At 44.7% G+C, this 19,194-nt stretch overlaps 1 protein-coding gene across 7 annotated transcripts in view; it reads right to left on the bottom strand.

Moving 5' to 3' along the window:
- The window catches only part of SLC39A13 (solute carrier family 39 member 13), a 54,514-nt gene that overhangs the window by 12,269 nt on the left and 23,051 nt on the right, over positions 1-19,194 (bottom strand). Inside the window, exons 3-6 of one of the 7 annotated variants that reach the window (XM_083840504.1) lie at positions 8,582-9,583; positions 3,843-3,901; positions 2,144-2,443; positions 1,592-1,705 (exon numbers count right to left, since the gene is read on the bottom strand). In XM_083840504.1, coding sequence (XP_083696630.1) covers positions 1,592-1,705; positions 2,144-2,411 — 382 coding nt within the window. In that variant the 5' untranslated portion in view covers positions 2,412-2,443; positions 3,843-3,901; positions 8,582-9,583. Of the gene's footprint in view, positions 1-1,591; positions 1,706-2,143; positions 2,444-3,842; positions 3,902-7,051; positions 7,499-7,656; positions 7,893-7,972; positions 8,130-8,581; positions 9,584-19,194 lie in introns of those variants that run through there. The other 6 variants (XM_083840506.1, XM_083840509.1, XM_083840507.1 and 3 more) reach the window with 6 other exon arrangements.

Raw genomic sequence — 19,194 nt, 5'->3', positions numbered from 1 at the left:
ACACAAAAGAACAGAAACACCTCCTGCAAGGAGTAGAAAGCAACTATATCTCTCAGAAAATTAAGTTAATCTGCTCGTTGTTGATCTAAGTAAAAGGTGTCCTCATCTCCAGACGCTTAGTGTGAAAGCCCCCCACCCCTTTTACTTCAACAGTGCAATCCAGAATGTTTCTTGACAACACTGGGAACTTCCCGGTGCCCCAGAGGCATGTGAACATCACATCAATAAAAATCCTGCAGCTCTATCTACTGAGCAGCAAGACCCAACATGAAATCTGACATTAGTGGAGCTACAAACTCACCTTCCCCTTTCTGCCACACCTGGGCAAGTTATTAAGCCCAAAGCTATAAACTTTCTTTTTAATTACATCCAAGCTTGTGAGATAATCATCCTTTCAGCCTGGCTGCAGAAATGGAGGTTGCAGTGGAAGAACAGAACGATTCTGCAGTGGGGCATACATGGGTAATGGAAACCTTTATGCTTCAGGACAACGTAAGAAACAAACAAGCTAGAGCAGGAAGAGAGTCATTAGGGAACCACTGTAGGAAGAGGGGAAAAAAGGACAGCAGGTAGTAGGTTCTGCTAACAGAACCAGAGCCATGAAAAGGAAGAGAACCACATGATCGTTAGATCTGTGGAGCATTTGAAATCCCAGGAGGTGGCTATAAGGAAGTCTGGGAAACCTACAGCATCCTTTTCACCGCTCTTTCATTTTTAGCGATGAAAGAATTTCTTAGCTTCTCAACAGGTGGGATGCAGCAGCACTTGCCTGCTCACATCAGTTTGCCAAAGCAGAAAGTTACAACTGCTGCGGGTTTCTGCAAGTCTGGCCATCCGAGGGGTGAAGGATACACACCAATACCACAAGCTGCATCCCAACAGTGTTTAGTTTGCTGACAAACACAGGTTTCTGTCACCTCTATTTGTTTCCCTCCCCACCTCCCCAGACACCACCTTAGTCAATGTCTCTATGGACAATCGTTCAAGGAGAAGTCATGGAAAAAAGATTGAGAGGAGAGCACATTTGGGCTCCAACTGAAGAAGTGGAGGGATCCCAGTTAGTTCCAAGAAAAAGGCTGTAGGAGAAGCACTGTTGTGATAGGGATAGATTTACAGGCAAGATGCACGTGATAGGGCAGAAACCCCCACCTGAGACAGCAGACATGTTCATGTACCCGACCACACACAGATTCATAACTTTCCATCAGGTTAAAGAAGCATTCCCTTTCCTTAGGGAAAGGGCAAAGGAAAATCAGAGGTTTACAAGAGCCCAAAGCAAGGTAGGAAAAGTCGATAGACAAGAAACCTGTTAGAAGTTACTAAACAAAGAAATCATGCTCATCTCAGGAAGTTTCCGATCTTGAAAACTTTGGAGTATAAAGAGAAATTATTACATGTTTTTATTTTTCATATACTTTCCCCTAAGCATTTGCTTTTACACATTGTTCAAAGCAGAGTAACAGCCTGGACCAGTTTTTGGGCCAGGGCTGACACAGTCTGGCTGGTTTTGTGTTTTTGGGATGGAACAGACCCAAAAAATGTAGCAGTAGGCACAGCATGAGCTGCTTCTATGCATATAAGGCTTTCGTACCTGTTGTTGCACTGCACGTGTAGGCCCAGGCTTCGGGAAGCAGGTGCAGAAACACATTCCCCAATAGTCCACCAATTGCAAAGCTCAACAACTGCTTCAAACGACGTGACCCAGCTAAAAAAAGAAACAAAAACCTGATTATAACTCAGCTTGAAGCCAAAACATCTCCAGCTGAGCTTTTGCACAAACAGACCTAAATTAGAAGCATCTGCAAACCAAGCTTTCAAAGGAGAGAGCATGGAAGAAATAGCTGGAGTGCAAAAAGAAGCCCTTGCACTGCAAGGCTGGGACAGCTGTGTGTGGGAGAGTCCTGGACCAAGCAGCTCCCCAGGGTGTACAATAAATGATATTCTGTACAAGTTCCTTCCAGGACTTGCATTTGTTAGAGGATTCCCCATCAAATCGACAGGTATGGCCTAAAGCACTGCAAACGTAATGCCTGCTCTAGGGGACAGTATTGCTGTGACACTGGGATGATACAAGATCCTGTTCATCACAGTCACAACCAAGGACCTCTGTCTCCAGAAAGGCTAACGCAGGTAGCAGGCTTACCTTCTGACCGCAGAGCAGCTCCTGTCTCAAAGGGGATCACGAGCAAGGGGAAGACCCCACTCAGCCCCACCATGAACGAGCCGATGAGGGAACAGACCCAGGCATCCAGCCGCTCACTGCTGAACAGGTTTCCCCAGGACTCTGCTTCCTTCTCGCACAGAGGGCCAGAACTGGCAGCAGCATGACTCCTCGGGAGCTGTTGAGCTTCACAGGCCAGGATCAGAAACAAGGAGAACGTCCCATCAAGCAGAAGCTTTTGTTTTGTCATCGCTAAGTGGTCTCAGCCAGGCTGGCCGATCTCTGGTAAGAATAGAGGAGAACAGTTCTGAGAGCATGCTGGAGGCTCTTTCCTACCACCCAGGAGAAAAGGCCTTGGTCACGCAATCCATCCCTCAGCATCTTACTACAGGTGGGTATCCCCCTTCCCCCATAAGGAAGCATCTGAAATTCTCCCCGATTTCAACACAGTACTAAAGGACACTGTTTATCATCAGATATGTGAAACTGTGCATGAGACACCTTGCGAACAAGTCTTCCTTCCAGAATCTCCCCTCCAGTGGGCTGGACAAGGACTCCCCAGGGCCAGGACCCACAGGTAGCCTTGTCCTTCAGTTTCCCAAGGCTCCAGAAAAAGATCTTGGCCAGAGACGTTACCAGGATCAGTCTTCTCTTTGCCTTTTCAGTGAGCTGCTCTAAGAGCCCTCTCTGGTACTTTTTGTCATGAAATTGGTATGTCAGAATTACAAAACCCAAGAGACACGTGGTTGTGGGAATACTGGGTAGAAAAGACAACTGAAGATACGGAGTAGCATCTAACAAATCAGGATGCAAGACAGGCAACTAAGTGGGAAAGGGAACATAACAGAGGTCCATAAAGTCATGATTGGTGTAAACAGCATAAACGGGGATAGATTATTCACCGTGTCTACAAATGTAAGTACTAACAGCCATCACGTGAAGCCAGTGAGGGTCGGCTTCAAAATGAAAACAAACATGACACCAGCTGGTAACTTGCGTGGCGGCATTTCTCCAAAAACAATGCAAAATTTTACATGGATTCAACAACAGACAGACTAGACAGTAGGAAAATAAATCTATTGATTGTTCATGGTTAGACAGCTCGTGTTAGATGCAGGAAATTCTCTTATTTTAAAGGAGCTGGAGATTGAAAGAGTAGTTGGAAAATATCTTATATACTTGCTCTATTTTTACTCCTTCCTACAAGTCTGCTGGGTTAGATGGACTCTTAGTCAAAGGCAGCACAGCTGTTACTAAGAACTCTTCAGTCGCAAGAGAACTGGAGAGAAAAAGGGCATGTTAGAAGCAGAAAATAAAGATAATTACACACTCACTGGCAAATAGGAAAGGAAAGCAAATGACACAAAGGCAGAAGTACAAATGCCTCCTTCAGTTTCCAGAAGGAGGAGTGAAACGTGGCAAGCAAAATTAATTTGGAAACAGGAGAACACAGTGGGTTAGAAAAGAATGGCATAAGGATTGTTCACAAGGCAGCTGCAAATTGAGAGGAATAACGGCATTCACCTGAAAGCATTTAAGAAACCAGTTACAGTAATCTGAAGCATCTTTGAAATTTACAGGAATATGGGAAGGCCACAGAAGGCTCAAGAAGCATCATGCCTCATCTACCTTCACAAAAAGAAAAAAATAAAAGGCGGGTGCGACTGAAGAAGTTACTGACCGGTAACTTCAATCCTCTGAAAGGTTCTTGATGAATTTAAGTGATCAGTTTGCATTTACCTATAAGATAAGAAAGTGATAAAGACAGCAAAGTATTAAATAACAGCCAAACAGAAAGGGGCCTGAAATTGTCAAGAAAAAAAATCAGGGTGTTGGAACTGATCTAAGGGCTCACTGCAGTGGAAAAGGACAACGTTGACCCTTGTCTCCCCATCCTCTCAGTCAGCCTCCCCTTCCCATGCTCAAACCCGACTCCATGAGTGAGCGGGTTCAGAACAAATCAGCAGAGACTTTTTATCCCCAGAGACTCTTCCAGTTTCGGTCCCCGAACTAGATCACTGCTGGAGGAGGGCCCAGCTGCAGCGAGCAGCCAAGGAGAACAGTAAAAAAACAGGGTCCCACAAAACCTGTGAAGGAGGACACCAAGCTCCAAGCACAGTAACCACAGACATCAGGAGTATGAAGGATGCAAGAAGGAACCATTGAAGATGCTAGCTTGGCTGGCTGCAAAAGAACCACTAAAACTTTTTGTGGAAAGATAACATCTATTGGAATGTAAACTATTGACCCATACAAAACCCATCCCTTGTTTCTGGACAAAGACAAAAATCCTTTAACATCCCAAGTTTAAGCCATCTCAGGTTTTTGTGGCATCTTATTGCAGTGTTATGATCTGGCTGTGAGAACCCTAGACCTACCTACCACATACTGTCAAACCAATCTCAGCAAAGATGAGCACCAAATGCCAGACTAATGAAAAAAAAAATCAAATGGATATGACAAAATACTAACTCCAATGTGCCAGGAGGAAAAAAAAAGGCATACACGATTACATTGATTCAGAAATAAATCTGAGCCAGCAACACAAGCCCTCCACTAAGCAGGGAAATGACATCCCGGGACATACCAACAGCTACATTGTTTTTGTGACACGGAGGTAGTGATTCCATTCTACTCCCCACAAACGAAACTTCGGCCATAAGACTGTACCCACCTCACACACTGTACTTTATAAAACAGATGTAAAAATAAGAGACGTTCCAGTGGACAGAAACAAAAATACGAGTTTAGAAAGTACAACCTGGAAGAAAAGACTGAAGGACCTGGGTGTGTTTAGTCTAGAAAAGATAACATTGAAGGGAACAGAACAGTCTGCATGCATCAGAAGTCACAAGGGGGAAAGTACTCAACTCTTCCACATTGTGGAATCAGCTCAAGTAGTAAACACAATTCAACTTGGATATGAAGAAACTAGTTTAATTAGTGCCAAAATGGTAATATACTGGAACAGGTTACCTATGATGCAGAAACAGAAAAAAAAATAAAAAGAGTAAGCTCCTTATCCAGATGCTCTTTCATTGCAACGACTAGATCCCATCTTGAAGTCCCTCCCACCCCTATGTCCCAGACCCTTGCTCTACTGGCAGGACCCTACTGAAAGTGGCAGCTCTTCAGCTGCCCGTTATTATCAGCACAAGAGAATACAGAAGGTTGAGTAGCAGAAGCAAGGGACATTTTCACCTCACAGCACTCCAGGTACCCATTCATCTCCGCCACTGAAATGAACAGGCACAGGGCTGATGCTTGGATTAGACCTTGAAAATGACTGAGAACAGCTTATTTGTGAGGAGTGAAGCCATTCCAGCAAAAAACATCAGGATTAATACAACTACCATATGTGTGTGAAGATGCGAGGAATACACATAGCAAAACAACTGCTCTCCTGCAGCTTGGCAATGATGGAAAGTGGCATAAACTGGCCCCATCTGTGCCATGGTTGCCACAAAGTTAACAGCTTTTGGGAACCGCTCTGGAAAAGAAATCATAACTGCTGCAACAGGTCCAATTCTTCCATCTAGTTCTCCCCACTCATAGCCCATGTCTTCCCCAAAGGACACCTGGAAGGGTCTCTGAGTGACCAAAATCCTGGATAGAGGCAGTAGCACATAGGGCAAAGGACATGTCCAGGGCTCTGAAAACAGGCTGCATATCTGGCTTCATTTCCTTTTCCCAGCAACAAAAGGGACCAGGGTCCTCCAAAAAGAGATGGTGGTGAACAATAAAGAGTCACAAGGGGTAGAAAACCAATTCCCCTAACTCAGCTGTGTGTCAGTCAACCTTCTGAGGTTGACAGATCTTTTTTCTCTTGTTAATCACACCAGGGAAAAACAGTACATTTCTTCAACCCGTGCTGGCTGACCATCATTACCTTGTAGCTCAAGAACATCCGCAAATCTCAGGCAATGAATTCCTGATGTAAATAGAACATCTATGAGGAACTCGGTGCATCATCCAGGACATACATGCACTGATTTTTGTGCTCAGCTAATTATTTAGAACACATTCCTGCATATGCTTCTTCACAATATACCATAACCACTTGCTCTAAAAAAATGCAGGTTTTATTCCTTAACCCCTTTGCTTTTCTATCGCATTGCTACATGCTCTTCATGAAATGTTAAGTTTACTTCAAGTCTCTGAAATAAAACTGGCCACTCCCGAGACAAATTTTTAAGAGGAAGGAAGGGAGCAATCAGAATGTAGTCCTAGGATAAAAAAAGCTCAAGAGAGAAAATAATACCCTGCCACTACAGTTTAAGAGGATGGAAGATGTCTTTACCTACCCCTAATTTTGGACATCAGCATCTGTTTTAGGAACCCTATAGAGAAATTTCTAAAGAAAGCAGTTGCATGTTCTCAGAGAGATCCACTGCCACTATGAGGCAGAAGCATAACCACGTTTATAAGAGATGTGTTTTTTCTCAAGAAAGGTATATATTTTTAAGAACATGCATAAGAGAAAAATCACCACTGCATCATTTACTCATCGGTTTTGACAAAGACGTCCTTTGGTATCACACCTCCTGGCCATGCCAGGAGCAGAACCTGTTCACCAGTACCACCAGCAGGTCCCAGAGCAGAGCATTCAAGTCAGGTCTGCTCTGACTAGGATTCTGAACTGAAGTAACAGCTAGGTCTTCCCAGCTCAGGAAGAACAAACATGAAAATCTGCCATTTACACACTCCTTAGTGGGAAGAAGGGGGAGACTGAACGCTAACTGAGAAGAGCACATGCCCTCCTCCTGGGAGACTCCCACAGCCTCCGCTACCTCACTGAGCTGGTCTGTGGCAGGCAGTGCCTGAGAAAACAGTCAAAACTCAAAATGCCAAGGTAAAAACCTACTGGAAAACAGAAAATAAAATATTTACACGACAAAGATTCCTGCAGGGACCCACCGCCTCCCTTCCTGGACGCTTTGCCTTTTCAGACCACACAGCTTCAGCTCTGTCTCAGCACAATTGCTCGCTGCCACACAATGACATTTCAGATGTTGTCGAGAGAAGGAAAAAAAAGATCTTTATAACAACTGTTATAAACAACTGTTTTCACTGGAAGCCAGTTGCTTGACCTTAAGAGTTGCAAAAGAGTATTGCATGGAAAAAAAAAAAAAAAAGTTATTTTCCAGGGAGGAAGCATTATTTTCAGCCAAAAAAATTCTCCACAAGCCGCCTCCCTCCATTAGCCCCGTGGAGAGCTCTGAATTCCTCCTGGAAGCCCTGACCCCGGCGGAGGCACAGCAGGCCTGCAGGCTCCCAGGGCACGCCGTCCTCTCTGTCACAAATCACAGCCTGCCTGCAGCGACCCCACCGCTCTGCGGGGACCCTTCCCCTCTTCCCCATTCCTCTCCTACTGAATCACTCATTTCTGCAGACCGGGCACATCGCAGCGCGTGCAGCCGGAGGCTCGCGGGGTTAAGCACGGCGGGGTACGGCGGGGCAGGCAGATGGGGCACCCGGCACAGCTCTGCCCTCACCTCCTCCCGCAGGCACGGCAGGCAGCTGAAGCACCGACTCCGTCCCCATCCCACCCGCCGCCGGCTCGCCGGGAGGAAAGCTGGCAGCCGGCTGGGGCTGCCCCCGGGCCCGGCTCCGCCGCAGCTCCCCGCGGGGGCCGAGCGGCGAGGCGGCCGGAGTTACTTCGCAAACTTTCCGCGCCCCGTCCCCTCAGCGGGCCCGGCGCAGCGAGGCTCACGCGAAATGGCGGCGCGGACCCCCCCGCCCGCCGCCAAACCTCCGGCCCCGCTCCAACCCCGTCCCCCCGCCGGCCCCCTCAGCGCCTCCCGCCCTTACCGTGCGCCGCCGCCGCGCCCCGTGCCGCCGCTGCCATCCAGCCGCAGCACGGCGCCCGCCTGCCCCGCCCGGCCGCCCCCAGTCCCCGCCTCCCCCGGCCGGCCACGTCGGTCCCGGCCTCCTCGGCACCAGCCGCGGACCCGGCGCCGCCGCCAGCGCCGCGCTCGCTTCCGGCCTCCGCCACCGGGGGGCCGGCGTCGGGCCCGCTTCCTGCGGGGACCCGTCTGCCGAGGAGGGGCCTGGGGGGATCTAGGGGGGCTGTGAGCCCCCTGTTGTCACGGGTAAAAGCGTGGCAGCCCTCCGTAGGACTCGCCCTCCGCAAGTTTTTAAAAAGATGAAGTAACTTTTGAAAGTACCTGCCGCTACACAGGTTTCTGTAGCAGGTGGATGTGTTACAGCCTTCCTGATGGCGCTTGGGTGACACCAGAGCTCTGACAATGTAACCCTGACTGTTAATGGTGAAGAGTATCCACGGTTCTTACTGAGGTTTGCAGAAACTTCATGTGCTCAAAAAACTAGGTCAGCAGAGAACAAAGATTTACTTTTATACAAGCTGAACTAGCTCAGAGCTATAGTTTCCAATACACTTTCCAAAATATGCTAACGTACCTTTCGGTTCCATCTCTTACCATTTCCCCTGCGACACAGAACTCTTCCCACTCCAATTTCCAGAACAAACCCCGTTCCCCTAGGAGACGCCGCTGATGCTGACGTTCCTCCTGTCTGCAGTCTCACCCCGGTCTCATTACATCACTCCAATGTCACGCCGCGGAGCAGGAGTTTGGAATTCAGTCAGCCATCAGTAGCCTGCGCTGGCTGGGCTGCTCTTTCCGCAGCCATGTAATGGGAATACAATCCGACACGGACGCACTGCGAAGGCGGTTTAAGAAAAGTTTCATCTTTCTCAGTCAGAAGCAGAAAGTTTATGTTGGGAGCTGAATTCTGAAAGCAAGTTTTGCTTCCGACGTTGTAAGTTTTATCGTTCCTGTGTTCCACGGCCGCCTTCCTATTGCCTGAATAACTGTCATCAGTCCCCAGTGGCGCAGTTCCGTGTGCTGGCAGATCGTGTCTGTGATTATCACAGTTAAAACAGGCAGGCACTTCTTCGGGTAAACCAAGCCACGCTGAGCACCTGGGACTATCGGAATCAAGAGCGGTATCCCGGGCTCAGTGAAGTAAATGGGTTTGCTTTTGACTTCAGTGGTGCAGGATTTCACTCCAAGGCATTGAGTTTTAATTTGTACCCTACTGCAAGCCAAACAGGGAGAATTCCGGATGAAACGTGCACTCAGTACCTTATGCCATCAAGTGGCAGCTGTACCACACTGCATCAAATGGAGCTTTTTCCCAGTGGGTGGCTGAATTCTTAGCTGTAGTGAATTTTCAGCAACAGTCTGGAGATCAGTATGGCTCAGTCATAGTCCAGCAGGCTGGGTCCAAAAGTAAAGGTGTAAAAACGTAAAGATGGATTCTGTTAAAACAGCGACGAGGCAACTGGAGCAGAGCGCAGGGACCTTCTCTTGCCTCCCTTGAGCCATGGCACCTCTTCAGCCTGATTTCTCCAAAAGTGACTTTTAGGTTTCTCTGTTCTTTACTAAATGATGTTTTTAGCTGAGGAGAAAAAAAAAAATCAGGTCACTTGTAATTGCAGACTAACAAAACCAGCCACCATAAATCCACTTCTCCTTCTCCTCCTTTTTGACTTGTAACTGATGTTTTTGCCTCTCTAACACCTTTATGTGGGTGTTTCCAGCATTTACCCTTGCTTAGGAGGTTTGTGGTCCCTTGTGACTTTCTTGCTGGAGTGGGGCACTGTATTGGTGGAAATAAAGCAGTTTTCCAAAAAAAAAAAAAAAAGAAAAAAGAAAGCCACTATAGTTTGTTAGGACAGAGGCATAGGGTGCACATTGTGCAGGGTCCCCAAAGGCTGGCATGTTGTGTATCCACAAAAGTGAAGAGATATCAGCAGAGCTTGATCCATATATTGGGAAATATTTTTATTTACTGAAAAAAAAACAGTTACTGATACATATTAGTGAATTAATGGGCAATGCTGCAAACAATTTGATTCACAAAGTCTTAACTAAAATGCAACTGCTTGACATGTTATTGCACAACCAGAAATAAATGCTAGAATTAGTGTGTCGGGTCAAGAACAAGTTTAATTCAATCAAAAAGATACTTTATTGGTTGGCTCACCAATCTGAAAAAAAATCAGGTTGGAGCACTCAGGATGAAAAATTGGTGGAATAAATATAAAATAAAAAATGGAAAATCAGTTATTCTCACACGTCTAGTTGGTTCTTGAGATTTCTGGATTTTGGCGGCTCGAAATTGCTCGGGAGCAGCTCGATACCATGTTGGGAAAAGAGGAAATACTCTTAAAGCTGTAATTCTGCAGAGACACCGCATGGAGGTGCCGCCTGCCTTCAAAATGAGATGGTTGGGCCCGCACCAACTTCCCGTTTCCCTTTTAGGGTTAGAGTTAAAGCATATTTCGGTGGGGAAAGAAGGAATTTCACCAGCATCAGGGCAGAGAAGAGGATACAAAGCGGTAGATTGTATCAGATCTCTTACAGAGCTACGGGCACAAGAAATTAAACCCGAGGGTGATAATACAAGTGGCCTTCAGAAAATCTCCTGAGGCAGCGGGGAGTCCCATGGCATCATACGGCGAACGCTTGCTAGCAACCTGGCACTGCCATTGCAATTCACTGCTCAGAGCAGGCTTTGTGCACCGTCCGGGCTTGGGAACAAGGCCGATGTGCCTGTACCACCAGTCCCCTCTGATGACAAAGAGGAGATGTTGTAAGCCTCATCCTGGAGCAGCCCCAGCCCAGGGAAGGTGCTCAGCCTCCTCCAGCGCTCTGGGGCTGTGGGAGAATTTCCTTTAGCCAGGCCCAGCCTCAGTGGGAGTAAGGCCCTGCGGGTCTCACGGAGATGTCGCAAACATCTGCTCTTGGTTAAGGAGAGGACTCTCAGGAGGTGCTGGGGGAACAGTTGTCTCTCCTAGGAAGACATTTTAGCCCCTGAACTTCCACCATAAAACTTGCTAATAAAGGGACTGGAGTGCCTTACCAAATTGACACTTCCTCACACCTAATAGCACTCTCTGCACTCTGTACCCAGGACATTTTAAACATTTTTTTCCTGTTGTTCAGTCAGAAGTTCCCTTTTGAAAAAAAAGGGTGGAACCTGAATGGTGTCCTGATAGTGCAAAGGGAAGGTACCAGAGCCTCAGCAAAACCTCTGGAGAGAGCGCGTAAAATATCCGATGGGAACATATGTATAAGACTAGGTGTTAAGTGCTGAGAGATGGGGCATGGGCAAGCAGAGAGACAGGGAGAGACTGTGAATCTGGATGGGGCAGGAAGATTTTTTAAAGTTCTTCCAGTTAAGGGTGGTCAGGCACTGGAAGAGGTGGCCAGGGTTGCTGTGGTGTCTCTTGAAGATTTTCAAAGTTCAGCTGGACATGACCTTGAGCAACCTGATGTAAATGTGAAGCTAGCCCTGCTTTGCGTGGGACACTGGACTAAGAGACCTCCAGAGATCCTTTCCAACCTCATGTTTTCAACAGTCCTCTGAGTCAGAAAAAAAAAAACAGTATCAAGAGGTAACAAGTGATTCAAAGGGAGAGCCCTTTGAGTGTGTGGAAGGACCTGTGAGGCCCTGAGGTCCCAGCAGCAGGCATTTTTGCCTGCTATTTGGTGGGAGCCGAATGCAATAATGCTACTGCCTGGAAGTCCTGCTCTGACTCATCCCAGGACACATTTCTGCAAGGCACAGCAGAAAAGGAGAAGTGACTGCTGAGCCCTGAATGAGGGGGGAGGGGACCTGGCCCCATGGAAGCTCAGAACAGGGAATTTTAGTCTTACTCATCATATTATTTTTATGTTTGGTTTTTCAGATGTAAACCTCAGTGTTTCTGCCAGCATATTAACTCTGTGTGCACCACAAGTTTGTCCACTAGCCCGAGTGACTCCTTTAAGCCTGCTTCCACGTACAGATGCACAACTTCCAGCTGGGAGCTCCATCTGACCCACTGCAGTTTACTATTGCTTGTAAGGAACAGAGGGAGTGACAGATGAGGGCTAGTTAACCTGGGCAGACTTCAGTGTTGTGTTGGAGAAAGAAGGAAAAAGATGGGCCTGCTCTGGGTAAGATACAGCCAGAGCCAGATGAGTGAAATGTGGCAGATGTACCAAAGAGGATTTATGGAAGTTCACTGAGATTCATCCTGAAACAGTACTCTACCTAGTATTAACAAATGTAGGCGAGAAAAGGAAGGGATATCTTGCACATGGCAATGAACGGCAAATAGTGCTGGAAGTCTAGCAGAAGTTAGACTTCCAGCAGAAGACCAGTAAAGGTTGTTCCTCACTAAGGCTTCAGACTTTATTAATAAGGCTGCAATATCACCCTGCCAAGCAGGGTATCAGCATGTGTGTGTTACACAGTCTTTATCTTATGTCTAGAAGTAGTTAATGCTGGGTTCTGACCAAGAGGAGGGGTTTCTTATGTTCTTCAATGTTCAGTAATGAAAATCACTGCACCCTGATTTCTGCAATGTAACACATGTTCTTCGTGAATACAGGGTACAGTCCCAACCATGGTTCCTGCCCTTCAGTTGACAGAGGAGAGGCTGGAGCCCTGTGTAGGTGTTTCAGTATCAGTGTTTCAGATATACAAATACTACATAACCAAGATTCACACTTTCATCCTCTGCATAGAGTGAGATGGACATCCCTCCCTAGTGAGGTCCATATTTTGAATTCCAGTGCCAAGATTCACACTCTCAGCTATTGCAAGTAGTGAGACCTATGCTGTCACTCACCCTGAGTGCTGCCAGCTCCAGAGTGGACAGTGTTACATACCCTTTAAATGGTGTAGCAATTGTTTGTCAGGGTTATAAGATTTGTGCTTACATTCTAAGACATGGCATGCAGAACAGGTTAAATATCAGGGGCCTATAATGAAAAGATGCATGGAGTGCAAAAGGAACCCCAAAGCAGAAATGGTGTGATTCTGGATAATACCCACCTCAAGCCAGCAGAGCCAGAATTAAATTATCCAACTTTTTAAATGCAGGAGGATCCATTATTAGTATTCACCACTCAAATTCTAAGTCCAAGTATTCTTGTCCACTCCAGTTTTCTTCCTATGAGGAGCCCGCAACTATACAGTGGTTTACAGACAGTGGTTTACAGTTTTCTTCCAGACTTTTGGTGAATTTACACAGTCTCCCTTTGGGTACAATACAAAACCTCACAGTAGGCTGGTGCAAACAGTTCTCTAAGAAGATCAAGGAGAACATCTCTTGCTATGTTTGAATTTGACATGCTGCATTATGGAATACATTCTCAAAGGCGGAAGAAAACTTTAAGATCAGGGTTTTTCCATTTCTGTTTGTCTATAGCGGCAGAGGCTGTATAAAGCTGGCAGTAAACTAGGTGCCACTGATAGCAAAGTTCATCCGAGGTACCTGAAAGTAGGTGGGGGAAGCCCTTTTTTTTTTTTTTTCTTCTCCAGCTGGCAAAGAAGCCCAGGACTGGTGCAATAGTGGGAGTGCCACAGGCAAGACTGAAATAGTAGCAGACATTATTATGGAGTAGGATTCAGAACAAGAACAGCAAAGAGAATTGTCACTGAAGCTCAGCTGGCATTCATTGTCACACAGTCATCGGAGAAGCTTGAAGTAGTGTTTAAATACAGCAACTTATATGCAACATCCACCGTAAGCAATCCAATACAGAGCAATGTTTTCCTGGTGCTATGGGTCAGTGATGAAATGTTGCACGGAAAAGTAAATTTAGCAGAGATCTCAAGAGGAATTATTAGAATAAGGAACCAAGTAGCCTGGGGCAAGAAGGGCTATGTAGGGATGGATTCGAAGTAAGTCTTAGGAGGAGACAATGAGGAGTCAACCATGCCTCAAAGATGAGGTCTAGAAAGCTGATCTTAATGTAGTTTGCTGTGGACAGTATCAGATACAATAGTATCAGGTAGAGAAAAGATAGCTGAGGGAAGTTGTGATACAGTACTGCCAATTTTCTTTTTTTCTCACAACTTCACACACTACGTGTTTTGTATTTTATCTTTTGTTTTGTGTTCTCAGAAGCCATAACTCTTGGCGCACTGAGAGCCGCTGTGGAACCTCAGTTTCTCTTTCCTTCATAAGCTTTCTATCTTCATCTTAGGGCAGCTTGAAATATTTGAAAACATAGAACTGGCAAAACCAAAAAATCTGGATAAAGAAAGAGATCCCCATATTAATATTGCAAGGATCTAAAGATGTTTTAATGAACCACAATATTTTTATTTTCATCCTTTATGTTTGAGCTTCACAGATCTTGCACCATCAGAAGTGGGGTATGCTCTGGACAGTAAACAGCACAGCTTTTCCAGCACAAGCGTTTACATACGCTGAGCAAATTCATCTGCTGGCTGGCAGAGCCAGTGGCCCCACGAAGATCACAGATTCTGAGTGTGAAAGCTTTGAAAGCTTATCAACCTCCCTCATTTCTTGCTATTGCCATTATTCTCAGCAGTCTGGGGCTTTGCTCCCCTAATGCTGGGCTTGTCCTACACAGCTGCCCACCCCTGATAACACAGCTGAGGAGCCCAGAGGAAGTTGTACAAGATGCTTTTGTCAACACTCCTTCCCACACAGACCATCTCCTGTCTCCTTTGTTACTGTAAATTGACATCAGAGCTGCTGAATCATGATATGGGAGTCACAAAAATGTTATTTATGCTGAAGAAACAAGGCCCCCTCCCTCTCATTGTTTCCTGCTTGTGTCAAAATGGAGCCACTGATTTTTGTTCTAGCTCCTCCTGTGCTGGTGCTCTGGGTGAAGCAAGATTTGATGCTGTCCTGCATTGGCCTGCTCAAAGACAGCCTTGCTGAGCAGACACTGTCTGGACAGTTCACTGTGAAAAGCCGCTTGGAACCAGTGTCTAAGACATTTGCCTACAGGGTCAGAGCCCCAAGGGAATTTTTCAGATGATACACTGCACATTAGAAAAGCTGGCCTCCCACACAGAGGACTTACTTGCACTGCAAAAATGTTTTGTTAAGGTGCTTAGTTACAACAGGCTTTATTCCTAAGCTTATAGATGGAGATGAAGTGTGGTTTGCCTTTACAATACTGTAACTGGACTCCTAATGAACTGTTTTGAGAGGTTATGTATAAAGGGAAGCATGGGCTAGGATTTGGAAAGCATTCGACAATGTAGAAACAAGAAGAACGTAGGCGAGAGCAGAAAGAGGCAGGGGGAGCCATGGCTATAGTCAGGGAGTCATTGATGGCCAGAGAGAAGAAGTTACAGAAAAATGAAATATTCAGAATACGCAGAGAACAGGGCTAAGTTATGTCGAAGAGGAAGTCTGAGAGGCCTGGCAAAGGACAAGGAAAGAAAGAGATTATTATCAAGCCACCCAAAAACTTCAGCATTTTCTGCATATAAAGTCATAAACATATAACATTGTTATGTGCAGATAAATGCTTTTTGGACTCATATTTCCATACCCCAGTGGGGTATAACTTCCCTACTTTAAACTAATGCATAGACTCCCTATAGGATTGCTAAAGTATGTAGGGAAAACTTCCAGACTTTTACTGCCTAAGTAAATTTATCAAGAAAAACACCTATAGATCTTTTGCATAAATTCAATTTAAAACTGTGACATCACTTTAAAAAATCTAGGAAAAATCACAGATGAAAAGAGCTAAAGTTGTAATCTCTTTCAGTGGAATACTGTTCCTCTGCTATTCTTTTCCAAATTCTTATTTTACAACTAGCCAACAAAAAAGACAAAGCTGTAGTCAAAAAGAAAATGTGGAAAAGCAATAAAGATTTCAGTTCTTCATTAACTGACAGTCTTCCCTACTATGACTCACCCTAGGGTTATCAAAATATGTAATAAATTCAAAATAACAAACCACTCCAGAATTATGAAATGATGTTTTTGACACAACATTGATTTTCAACACATTACCAAATTGTTATTGCTGCTATTGTTGTTTTAGCAATGGTGAGAATAGCTTCAAGATGAAATGATACCTGTGCCAGAAAAATCTTGTAACCTAACTTGAAATCAAATGTAACAGGAAAATGACAGAAACTCTAGAAGAAATTACTGGAGACAAAAAGAAGATAAATTTTAAAAATACAGCTAGTGACTTAATTTAACTGTGTGACCTAAGTCATGTGAAAAATTTCTTTGTTAACAACAAATTAAATCATCTCTTTTGTTCAGTCTGACTGTCATTGTTTGGCTCATAGCACACTAAAATACAGCACAAAATTAAAATACTTATTCATTACTAAATGGTTAGCTAAAACCAGACTTTAAACTCTTCATAAAATTTCTTATCCTGTGCTTTATTTATCATACGGTTGCAAGCATATCCATCCCAGTTCTATTGAGTAAATATTCTTTTGTACTGCTACAATACAAAGGTTATGGAACTGGGTTATAATGTCATAGTCCATTGAACCTCCTTTGGGAATCTTCAGCACATGCTTAGTAAAGACAACACTGCTTTTGGCACTATATTTCCATTAAATGTAGGGGAGATTCAAGAAGGAGTGGGTGATTCATGTCCCCTAACTGATAAAGGATGAGTGACAGCAGTGACAACTGGAGGAAATCTTTCCATGTTTTTTTTTTTTTCCCCAGACATGTATGGATTTTAAGCTCTGCAGCACAGTTTCAACTGACTCTTTGCTTTGTGATAGTAGCATTTTGGGCTTATATTGCATTTTTTATCAACAGACCTCAAAACATTCACTTCTTCTTTAGACACAGTATTTTATTTCAAAAATGGCACTGAACATGTATTCTCACCACCACCATAACCGACAAGGAAAATAAAGACACAGAGAATGCAAGTGACCTATTCATGAGCTGAGGAGCCAGAAAATTAACCCAGTATCCTAGATTCCAAACAAGACCCCAAACAGTGGATCATACTCTTCTCCAAAGTTAGCATTTGTAATTCTATTTTCTTTTATGAAATCTACCTGTCCACAAAATCAATTGAGAGGTGACAGCTAATTAACATGACATTTTTGCAAGCACTGAGGATTGAAAGAGAAACAAATTAAACAGCATGAGAAAGAGGTCGGAGAGGGGACCTCTGGAGAAAGGTGGTCTGGAAAAGCGCACAACAATGTGGCTTTAGCACAAATATAGGTAAAGGCAAAGCAAAACTTGGGGGTTTTGGATGGTGATATTGGAAGCAGCAGATTAGTCACCTTTCATGTTTGGGAGGAGTTATTTATAGCTCTTTGTTTTCCACTTGGTTTGCTGTGGGACTCTGACAGAAAACACATGGTTTTCTGTGTTTGGCAGGATGAGGAAGGTGACAGACTAGGCTTAAGAGCCAGACAAAACTACAGATCTCTTATTTTGCCAATGCAATTAGTAGTTTTCCAGCTAAGGGTCTTCAAAAAAAGGGGGGACAGGGACGGGGGACAACCCACCATCCATCAAGTATCTTTAATAGTTTGCAATAGGATAAAAGTTTTAATTTTGGATAGAACATTTTTGGACACTGAATGGCCATGAGATTTATTCGTCTATATACGGAATATTTATTTTGGATTTTATCATTGGAAATAATTTGAAATTGGTCAGTTTATCCGCAGGAAATTGGGATGACCCAAGTGCAGGCTTGCCACACAATCTCTAAAATTTGAGCTTGTGTTTCATCAACCATGTAATACTCTCAATTCTTAAGGGACTAAGAGGATAAGCAGATGTACAAAGCAAAACTGTAATATTTGAGGCTTGATGGGAGATCCGCACTTTGGCCAAGAGGCGTGTACGGTCTTGCCTGCTATTTATTTTCTCTAACATTTAAGACACACATCCATCATTCAACAAACTGGCTTCAAAACAGCTGTTCCTAGTCATCACCTGCCCACCCTAGGATGGGCTTTGTCATGCAATTGAACATGTTGTAGAACAACAAAAGAACAACCAGTATTTGGATAATACAGAACGAAATAGTAGTTTGACAAGTTTATCAAATACAGAGCATAGTCCTGTTTCTGTTGCATGATGGACACAAGAAAAGGTGAGGCAGAGACTGATCTCTGAAAAGGCTTTTTCCCTGAGAGGCTATTAAAGAAGCACAAAATCTGAAAATCACTCGTATCTGACACGAAGGAGCTGAGCTGCTTTTGTAAAGTTTTCTAAAGGGGGCTGGCCCTGCTAAGAGGCGAGGAGATGGTCTCAATGCACTAATGGTTCTTTCCATCCAAATTTCCTGTGTGTGTCACAGCTGCTGCTCTGTGCAGCTGTCTCAGTGCGTTGATTTTTTTTTCTTTTTTTTTTGTCTACCCCATCTCATGTGTTTAAATGGCTTTTAATTTTATTTTACAGATCAGGGAGATAAGGAGTAAGAAATACTACTTCAATTTCTGTAACACATTGAGCATGAAACCCTCAACAGGCAAATATCTGTCATGTTGGTTAGTAATTCAACAGTAAACACTAATGCATTCTTACTCAGGTAGACTTTTATCCTCGGGCTTTAAGTTTTCCTTTGTTTCCTGCTTGTTTTTCAGGCACATACAACCAGGGATTTATCTCCTGCCAAAGGCTTTAGAAGGCCTCACTCTTCATGAACTGCAGTAAGCACCACTCTTCCTGCTGTAGAGATGATTTACAGGAAGTGCACAAAAGAGTACAATCAGCTTCCCTACTTATCTGTAGGGTTCAACAAATTTCAAATCAAGAGGAGGGTGATGTGACCTTTTAGTGATGGAGTCTTATGGGAGCTACCACTGCCCTCCAGTTACCATGAATATATCCCCCTGGGGCACAGGGTGGCACTGGTTTTAGTCATGGGTGCCTTCCAGCAGACTGAAGCAGGTGTTATTACCCCGATTTCTTCAGATTTCTCTCATTTCATTCAGTAGTTGTTAGTCACATTCACTGCTCATCACCTACAGGTGAAGGTAACAGCTCAAGACAAAAAGAAAGGGCTGATGAAGAGCCCAGCCACATCATGCCAAAGCTCACAGACAGCAGCATGTAGTGGTTTTGCACTGGTTTGTAGGAGCATTGCTCCATAATTGTCAGTCCTTGTGCTGTCCACCCATCTGGTGTTCATGTCATCTGCTTTTTCCCCTTCCATTCTATGGGCAAATAGACCTCAGCTGCTGAGTGTTGCTTCAATGTAAAATAACACGTGGTGCTTGTGGTGTGG

Source organism: Anser anser, assembly GCF_964211835.1.
Source record: "Anser anser genome assembly, chromosome: 5".
Taxonomy (NCBI): domain Eukaryota; kingdom Metazoa; phylum Chordata; class Aves; order Anseriformes; family Anatidae; genus Anser; species Anser anser.
Note: the sequence above shows the minus strand (reverse complement) of the source record. Positions and strands in the feature narration are given on the sequence as shown.